The 10,829-nt window shown below is 33.9% G+C and overlaps 1 protein-coding gene across 1 annotated transcript; it reads right to left on the reverse strand.

Annotated features, from left to right (window-relative positions):
- Window positions 1-6,213: 6,213 nt before the first annotated feature.
- LOC131063699 (SKP1-like protein 11) lies at window positions 6,214-6,723 on the reverse strand. Its single transcript, XM_059220709.1, has one exon. It carries the CDS (start codon window positions 6,721-6,723, stop codon window positions 6,214-6,216), a length of 510 nt encoding a protein of 169 aa, XP_059076692.1.
- Window positions 6,724-10,829: the final 4,106 nt, after the last annotated feature.

Genomic DNA, 10,829 nt, shown 5'->3' on the forward strand with positions numbered 1-10,829 from the left:
CTAAGGATGTGGTGTTGGTGCCCAAAACCACAGATTGGAAATCAAAGAGACTTTCCAAATCCCTAATTGATCCAATCAGCCTTGGCCAACGAACAAGAATGGTCAAAGAACAAATTCCTCTACACTTTAGGCTCCACTAGACCTTAGGGGGGTATACCCCAATCTCCAAAGCATAAAGAGATTTCTTTATAGTGAATTTAAATTTTTGAAATCTAGTTGTTTACAGGAATGGCAAACTGTTTCCTGCAACTATGCTTTATGATATGCTTTTAACTTATTTTAGTTTGAAAAACTTGAATATAATTGATAATGAATAAAAGCTTATAAATGAGTGTTGTTGGAACCTTGAGTAATTATGAAAGAACAATGCTAGTAGAAACTAGTAATATTTTTCTCTGGTGAGGACTTTGTGCACACCAAATTTACTCACAGAAAACTAATAACAGACCAGTGCCTTATCTGACAATTTACATGTTACTTAATGGACAAATATGTGTGATCCCTAGAGACAGTTTGAGAGAACTCACAAGTATGCAAGACTATCACTGCAATGACTTCAATGTATGTTATAAGAACAACAAAAACAATTATGTTATCTATATAATAACAAGTGATAAAATACTGCAACAAACCTTATTCAAATTTATCCAAAGGATTTTAATTCATCAACATCATATAACATGAAACGATCTAAAGATAAAGACAACAAATATTGTATATTAATTTTTGGAACAATGGGTATCAAAAAACTACAGACTCGTAGGTACTTCATGAAACACTTGCTTGTACAAAATGGATTTTGATTTCTACAGACCGGTTTTACATAACACTGCTAGTTCCAACAAACAATTTGGAAAATAGTAGTCTTTCTTATCATTTCGTCTCCCTAGAATACAAAATGACTCTCTCTATATATATGACTCAAAAGATATGAATGAAAGGACACACCCTTTCATTAATACAAACTAAAACTAACAAAATCCTAACTGTCCCTCTTAACTACTATAGCTAAAACATATTACAACATCTTTCAATCTAGCTGCTGACCACATTTCTAGATATTCCAAAGATATCCTTCATCTTTATATGTGTAGGCATTGAAGATAGTGTCTCTAACCGCTATCTCTGCTGTAACAAAACTTTCAACCTGTTCCCTTGTTTCATTAATATCCAATGCATCCGCATGGGAAATGCTAAGGGCTGAACTGAGTAGAGATATGCATTTGGTAATCCACTAGTGTTTATCCTTCATAAACCCTATATCATCTACCACGTCAGGAAATCCATGATTAACAATCCCTTTACATTCCTCATATTCAATATTAAAATCGCTGTGAATCCTTGATGAGTGTCAATTAGTTTTTTGACCTTATTGATACTTTTTTCACTCAGTGTCTAATCCACCAGTAGCATGTTTAACCTATCAAGCATCCTCTGGTGTGACACTGTGATATCCATGTTTCTCTGGTAGATAGTCTAGAATTCCTCTAGTATCTTCTATAGATTTTCAAATCATTTCGACAATAAGACACATGTTGTGTTTGTCCTTATGCTCTACATTCTTTCCTTCAATTTTTTGTTTTCCTTGTGCAATTCTTTGCACTTCTTTTTCAGTTTGCATTCATCTGCTATCTGGGGTACAGATTGGCCCCTACTTCTCAAAAGTTCCTCATACAATGCTTTATACTTTTCTACTTCTTTCACCAATATCTTCACCTGTGCTTTGTTTAGTTTTGAAATATCAACTCCCATTTTACAAAGACGTTAGGAACCACAAGTTTACCCAATCCAGTTATCCATGGGTTTGAGATTGGGGTCAGTTTACTCCTCCTTGAATAATGGTACAAGAAAAACTCATGACCTCTAACCCTGGTCCAGACATCACCAATCTCCTTGAAATCATCTTCTAATTGGTCACAGATGGGTAGGTTAGCCTTAGATATCCGAGATTTGGCTCCTGTTGAGCTCATTTGATCAATCATGTCTTGATTTAATTTCCGCCTCTGTGCACCCTCTCCACCTTTAGATTTCTTCAAGGCTCTTGCAGAAACCTCGGTGACCTTTCTTTTTCCTTTTGAACTAGACCCCTCCATGTCAGAATACCTCAAGCTTAACTGAAATTCAAAATTTTGTAGCTTAATTTCGCTCCAATCTCTCTGTCTGCTTCAGTTTTCTATGCCAATTCCTTATACCATCTTCTATATATAGATTTAATGCTTCAGGGGCATTTACTAAATTGAAATGATGCTGTAATTCGCCTCGTGTAAGCACAGACCTATTTGTTGCTTGCATTTAATAATGGCGGGTGGATTTGTTAAATCAGATTTTGAAACGGCTAGTCGTCATAATTCCTCCCGATAATTCAATCACTTGGTGCCACCCATCCTTTTCATTGGCATAGGTCTTACCGATCACTCCATTAGGTATCGGCATAACTCATTTATTATAATTCCAATGGTTATAACTTGCCCGATGGCTCTGCCTTCTATCTAAGATTTGTCTTTACCTTTATATCTCATCGACATAGGTCATCCCGATGTACCCTCCTTGTATTCCTCTGTGGCATTCTTCCCATCGGGTATCGACATAACTCCAAAGACACATTTCCGATGGTTTAAGATATCTTGATGAGTCCTCCTTAGTTGTCCACATCTAGTTTGCTACATCAAGTCACCTTATCGGGCATCAGGACAACTGACTTTATGTTTCTCCGATGACCCGACTCCATCGGCTTCGCACTTATGTGTCCTTTTATTCCTCTGGTCTATTGGCATATACTTCCCTGATGAGATCTCCTCATTCACACCTATCTTGGTGTTTTCATCGGGTATCGGCATAGCAAAAAATGTCCCCTTCCGATGAGGCAATGATATCCCGATGACTTGGTCTTAGATCGACGTAAGTCATCCTGATCAAGTCTCCTTCTCCATACCCGGCTTGTTCTTCTCATCAGGTATCGACGTAACCTAAAGCACTTTTCACCGATGGTTTAAGTTATCTTGATGGCTTAGTATTTTCCACCTTTTGGTATTGCCTCATCGGAGTAAGTCATGTCGATGACACCACCTTTGCCACCTAGCCCATCGGGTATTGGGGTAGCATGAAATGACATTTTTCGATGACCCAATGACATTGCCAACCTCTACTTTGCATTTCCTTTCATCGGTGTAAGTTATATTGATAGCCTCATCGGCTATTGGCACAACATTTTCTCATACCCCCGATAGTGAAATTTACACCGATGAAACCCTCCTTTTGCACCTTCTTTTGGTTCTCCTTCGGAATGGTCGGTCTATGTTATGCCGATAGGTTCTTTCATTGTTTCGGCTCGTCGGTCTTGTTGGGGTGACTTACGCCGATAGCTCAAATTTGATAATTGTGTTGAATAAGCTCCTCTTCATATATTATTTACACTTGCAACCCTTCATGGAAACTTCATACGTACTAATAGATGGTAGAGTCTATCACACAGGCCCAAGCAATGTCTTTATAAGGATCCAATATTGTCATGATGAAACTTCCTCATGTTGTCCCTATTTAATGCCAACCCTTAGCATGCCCCAACGATAATTGTTCAATTTTGAAAACAGGTCACAGTAGGATCCTTTTGATATTGCAACATACTTCCTGCATATTCAATCCAGCTGGGAAATGCTCTTATGATGAAAATGTACATATAAAAACAGAAAATAAATAGCATAGAATATTTTGCAAAAGTATGTGCTAACATGTGGGAACCAAGAATCGGTCGCCTCTCACAACTGACTCTAAGGATAAGGGCCTGATGGGAGAGGATACGGCCATGAAAGAAGCTCAGAGCTCTGATGTTAAGGAGGTGGGACTTGAAGTGAATCTTGAGACTGCTGGTGACAAGACCCAAGAAGAGCATCACCTCGATATTGACCTCTGTATCAATAATGACATGGATAGCTTCAAAAAGGTGCATTCAGGGAAAATGGTGGATTATCAGAATAGATCCAGAAGGGATACAATGCCCAAGTAAGCGAGGTATGGTACACGATCCGAGTACATTAACCACACGAAGATAGAACAAAGTTGCTTGTAGGAAGGTTACGGAATAGCAGAGTGGCCAAAGAATAGACGGTAAGTGCAGTTTGCAAATTCCGATGTGCCAAAATCAGCTGTAAGAGTGAAATATAAAACCTTGCACAAGATGATCATTGTATTGAAGATCCTAATCAAGAAACCTAGACAATCGCATCACATCGATAAAAATGGAAAAATATCTATAACATCAAGCAACATTGAGGGCTCATAAGGATGAATGAGGGTTCTCATTCATGTCGATTCAAATTTCAGACCAGATGACACAATAACAAAGTGGATGCCAAGCTCTTCAAATAGCTTCAAATCACAAATTTCCTCCATACATTGAATGGGACAGTGTTTCTAGGATTTTAGAAACTAAAATAAAATTAATCTAGCAAAACACGACCATCAAAAAATTATATAATTTCAGCTTACTAAATTGAATGAACCTTTCGAAGGCATTTTCTCTCTGTAGATTTCAACAGGGTTTATGCCACAAGTACAATATTAAATTATAAAAAAACTTATTTGAAATATTGTCTTAGCACAGTAAAATGTATATGAACTATTTTAGAACTATAAAGGATTTATTTATAGTATTGTCTTGTCACAATCGAAAGTATATGAATTTTGTTTATTAGAAAAGGTTTATTAGAAGTCAATTTTCAGAACCCCTTCGAGCACCCTACTATTTTCTCTATCATTTATCCCATCAAAGCATAAAAGATAGAGGAGTTTCATCAAATGTTGTGACTGGAACTGTCTAGTTTGACAAATCAAGTAAAGTGTTTCATAGAAAACGATACACACAGGTTTCTTGCACTGTCTAATTAAATGCCTCAATATCATATCCATGGGTCACTATAACTATTTGGTTGTTGCACTTAAGTTTTATTTGATTGGCAGTAATCTAAAATAATATACAGCTCGCTTGGGCTGTCTAATAAAATGCCTTAATACCATATCCATGGATGATTATAACCATTTGTCTGTTGCATTGGATTTTTATTTGATTGGTAGTAATCTATGAAATAAAAATCATCAATCCAGTGAAGAATCTCTCACCAACAAATATATAAATCCCCTAAAATTTTAAACCTTGGGAAAAGTACAATGAAACAATACCCCTGACAAGAATAAATCTAAGAAAAACTCACCCAAATCAAACAAACAATCAAAAGATGAATTAATATTGCCAATGTGCCCATCAAAAATTGTTAAATAATCAAAACTCAATAACCACCAATAGCACCAAATCCATTAAGAAAATCCAATAAAAATCATATAAGAAATATTGTGAATCACCTGATCAGTCCAACAAGATGCAAGATATACAGATTTGAAAATACACAGTATAGTAAAATATATTTTAATTAAAACAAGATATGATTCCCAAAGGATTGGTAGAAGTAAAACAAAAGCATACGATGAATGGATAAAATCTTGTACATAATGGACAATCCTTCTGGTAGGAATGTAGGCCTCTCTGAAGAGCACGAAATAAAGATCTTGAAATAGTTATTAGTGTGGTCCACAAAAGTTTGTATGAAAACTGGTAACTTAAATTGATACTCAAAGAAACTATTTTATGGAAAAAGAAATTAATATATTTCAAATATCTTATTGCTTTCAGGAACAAAACAGGGCGACGTATCTTTAGCCTATTTTGTTATTTCAGATGCGGGAGTGGATGATTCAGAATTATATATTATTTTAGAAGCATAATTGGAAAGGAGTAGACTTGGGTTTAGTAACGATGATGAAAATATTTTTGATTTAGGTTCTGAAATCTACCCTGCTGCTCTCCACACAGTAACATCCAAAACTATTGCTAAGACAGGTAATGTAAATGATGGTGGTGTTGAAGACTCTCCAATATTAGAATTATCATACTCTAGAAGCATCAAATATTTAGAATTATTGTTTAAAATGGTATTACAAAAGATACGCAGGAGAGATATATGCAATTAAAAGGCATTGAACACATACTAATTGCATGTATATTAAAAAAATAAATGCTTATATATTAAATGACATGTTTTCAAACACCATATAATGTCAATGAACTAAAAAATTCCCCAGAATAACTGGGTAATTTATGGAACAAGATCAAATGAGATGGAAATCAGTAATTGTCGCTTCTATCACTCTTCACTAATAAATTTATGCGTATGCCCGTTCTGTCTGTCGCATGATTGCCTCCTCTTCTTCCTCACTAAAATCGTTCTCTATCTTAAGCATTTGGCGCATTTCTTCAACACTTTTGTGTTCCAGAAAATCTGCAGATGCCTTACATAACAAATCAAATAGATCTCTAATTTCAAGAAAATTCGCAGCCAAAAGAATGTGGCAGAATGTCGCCTGATTTTTATCTGCAGAAAGAGCTCTTTCAACGAATTGTGTATCCCATATCTTCACATCCTCTTCTGATATAGTGTTGGATTTTGCATGAGCATGGAATTTACAGTGGTCTAATACCATCTCCAGCACTTTTCTGCTTTTGATATTACCATAAAGAATAGGAAATCTCAGAGGCTCCATTCCTGTGTCTGTGTATGTGTCTATAAAATTCTTTAGGACCACTGATTCCATTGCAACCATATTCTCCACTTCGAAATCTTCATACACATCCTCATCTCTGAACAGCCTCAATGTCACTGTATTTGCCGCCATTTTAATCTCCACAAAATTAAATACTTCTTTTGCAATAATATGCACGACCGAACGGGGATGTAATTAATTGTTAAAAGAGTGTTGAAAGATTAGAATTTGGATAGAAACTCTAAACTGTATAATGATTTGAATACGGAACATCTGGTTTCTAATTTATACCATTCCATTTCTCTATTTCAATGGGTGCGAGTTTGTATCATTAAGTTTCTTCCTAACATTTCTAGAGGTAGGTTTAACATCAACTAGCTCCCAACGAACAAGTGCATCTTTTCTTCAAGAGTGTCTTTAGAAGATTGTTGAGTAGAAACTAGAGAAATGAATAGAATTAGCCATGGAACCTTGTTGGAACCTAGTTGGCAAAGAGAATGAAACCCAATAAGAGGCAAGCGGATTGTATGAAGGTTAAGAGTAATCATGGGTAACATTTCTTTATGTTGATGAGCTGATTATTCCACCTTTCTTGAGTGTTGAAACCCACAATATCAAACATATAGTATCTTTTTGTAGATTGATTATGATCTTGCCAACATAGTGAAGGTAGAGAAGAGGTGGGAGAAATGACTATGACATCAATACAAGGTGTATTTCCCAAATAGTTTAAAATCTCTAGTAGACAAACCACCTCAAATGCAACTTGAATCTCTTGCATCTAAATCTCCATAAACACATTAGAGAAGCTAATAGCTTTAGTGCATACAAAGAAATGGAAACAAACAGACTCAGATCATAAAAATAACATCTCTATCTTTTTAAATACCAAATAAACTACCCACTCAAAAATTATGATAATACTAGGTATACTTGTAACAAAGACAAGGCTAGTCTGCTAAAAATTAATATACCGTGAAAAAGGAGCTAGCCTAAAATGCCTAAAAATCATGAATATAGTTTCAATATTCCTAAGATTTGGTTCGGAAGTAAAAAATAAGTTTGACAATTTTTATTTATCTAAAAAATACATAATGTGAATTAAGAACCCTGAAGTACACTATGAAAACCAAGTAGAAGGCCTTAATAAAATATACATCGAGAAAATGGATCAATTTAGGTTTTAGAATAGCCAATCAAATAATCTCAAATATGCAATGCCAAGTAAAGAGAAGACTAATGTTGTCAATGATGGATTAGTTCACCAACCATAGGAAGATGAAGTGAAAGCCAAAAATATCTCATAGAAGAAATATAATCATGAAATGATGTATAAAGATATCATTTTAAATCCTTTTACTAGAGAATATATTAGAGCCCTAATTTTATAAGTCATTTATTGAGGAATAATATCAATAACAAATTGAAAAGTCTTTTAGTCTTTGTTAAAAAATTAAAATTTAATTTTTATTTATAGTAAATAAAGGTATTTATCATGCATTCGGGAATAAGATTTGGAAGAATTATAATGCCTCATTTAAAAAAGTTTAAAGCATGTATTCGTGATACTTTTTTTAGTAGGTGGCCTTGAAGAGAAAGAATATGGGACTTTGAAATAAATTCCTACTATATTGAAAGGTCATTTTGGATATTACTTTGTAGCCATTGAAGAAAAGGATTAATATCTACTAAGTCCTTCCAAATATCTTTGAAAGTGGTTACTTCAATCTTAATTTGATTTCTATAATGAGTATGCCAAGGCACATTCTTGATAATCATTTGAGTATGTAGTGTAGTATCGGGGTGAACTCACAAAGTTGGTTCCCACGTTTTGGTATGTCCTGATTTTTGCTGAAATCATACATTTTTTAGAAAATATAATGATTTAAGCTTTAAGAGGTCCCAATTTAAGTAATTAATTGAAAAGAGTTAAATCAAATGCTCTTAGATCAAAATTTCTTGGATAGAACCTCTCTACTTCTAAATCATACTTGCAATGGAGTCTCCTTTGCATCTATCAAATGTTGATAAAAAACCAATTTTACATTAGCTTTTGGGGGGTCAAATTAATTCATTAATTTATTTTTTTTTAAAAGTATTTAGTTCTTACTATAAAATTTCCAAATAGTATAACTTTTAATATATTTAATTTCATTAATATATTTTTATTTTATTTCTTATGAATGTAGGTTTTTCACCGAACATGAACTTCTTGTTCAATGCATTGGGAAAAATAGTAAACTAATTCAAAAAAATTCTAAAAAATATCTATACACTAGGTATTGATGTTTTCTTTCTAACAAAAAAAAGAAAATTAAATTTTGATATATATAGAACAAGTTATGTGTTCAAACGTACACCTATATCTAAATTATAATTAGTCGAACTTCAAAACATAATAAAATGAAAAATATTCAACATATCACTATCAAACCAACTGCATGCCTTGGGTATTGATGTTACAAACCAAAATTCAAAAGAATTAAGTTTTTATCATTTATAGAATAAAAATTATGCGTTTCGGGATACTCATCACTCTTAAAAAATATTGTTTGCTGTAAAATATTACTTTTTGAAGGAGATGGAAAAATCAATAAAATTTTATTCAAACAAATTTGAAAAAAATATATTTAAAATCTACAAACAAGATCTTAAAAATCACTAATTTATATCATCTTCAAATTCTTAATAGTTTAAAAGATATAGGTGTCGGAAAGTGATGGTTTTTTTCAAAATATTCATATAAGTGTCAAAGTTGGTCAAAAAGTGGGAACCAGTATTGTGAGTTCACCCATCGTAAATTATCACAAGTCCAATTTACACCTCATGCTTGTGCTACCATTTTAGCGTGTCTGGCCCTCATCCCCTCTATAGGTTCGTCCAAGATCAATTATCCAAATTTGATGTCATGTACACGCATTGTGAGTCGCACTGTGAGATGCCCACCCCCTTGGGTGCTTGTTTTGGGCCTCTTTGCAAAAGGACCAAGGAGTGGAACACTCTGGCTTGTACCAGGACACCGCAAAGCTCCCTAGTCCCTCTCAAATGGGGCTCAATTTGAAATGGGTAGGTACTATATCTCCTTACTAGAATTTGATCCCCATGGCTACACATGACCATTGGAGGTTGGCCTAATTGGTAAATTACCTAGGGAACCCTATATAAAGATATTATATCAATTCATTTTAGATCTAAGAAGAAATCTAGGACTCCATCCCAAATATTTGTGCATCTATGAAGCATTCATTATCTAGCATCTTCAAAGATTCAAGGCTGGATATTCATCATTCAAGCATTGTGGAGCAAATTTACATCAATGTTCATGCAAGAATGTTTGTGTGATTATGGTTTTTTATGTTCATGTGTTTGTCATGCTATTACAATCAACATTTGTGATTACATTCAAAGATCATTGCAATATCATAAGCAATTGCAAATATGAAGTATATCTCCTTACAATTTATTTTAATATTTGCATTATTTAATTTATGATTAATTCCAAAACTAGGGTTTGACCTAAGGAAAACCCCTATTCCTAACATCTTTCCCTTTCTTTCTATGTGCAGGAAACAGGTGTGGAGTTGTACTCAGGAAATCTAGAATAGTCAATAGTGATGAATAAGTCATCTTTTGACGATGGAAAATTTGGAGAATCGGGGTGGATTTGTGCTAACTGGTCCTTTAAAATCAGATTGAACTAGAGAGGTTAGGTTTTAAACATCTCATTTTTCTCAAATCCAAGTTGGTGACACTATGGGACATTTGTAGTTTAGTGTTTTTCTTAGTTTACTTCAACAATCCCTCATCTTACCCTAATTTCGCAATCAATTAAATTCAACTTAGAAAGTGGATTAATCAACCACATCCCTAATTGGATCCAATCGGAATCAAAATCTCATTCCTCACAAGGATTGAGCCTAGATCTAGTGAGTTCAATCCTCTTTCAATGTATGTAGGTTAATTAGGTTAGTTAGTGGTTTTATTATCTTAAACCCAAATTCCTAATTTCACCACATTACATTTTGGTGAACCCAACTCCTTGCATGCTTATTTCAAATTTATGGTCTTAGATCCAATTTTTGGGAATTTAAAAAATGATTTCCTCTCTAATAGATCATAGTTACATAAATTTAGTGGTTAATCTCATAAAAACCCTTATTTATTTTGCTAATTTTGTCTTGTGGGTTGTATTATTTTTTACATATATTTTTAGATCTAGTTTTAAGAACTCATAATGG

The sequence above is a fragment of the Cryptomeria japonica genome, chromosome 5 (assembly GCF_030272615.1).
Source record: "Cryptomeria japonica chromosome 5, Sugi_1.0, whole genome shotgun sequence".
NCBI lineage: Eukaryota > Viridiplantae > Streptophyta > Pinopsida > Cupressales > Cupressaceae > Cryptomeria > Cryptomeria japonica.

Coding starts and splice junctions, on each gene's coding strand:
- LOC131063699 (XM_059220709.1), bottom strand. CDS start 6,723: ATGGCGGCAAATACAGTGACATTGAGGCTGTTCAGAGATGAGGATGTG.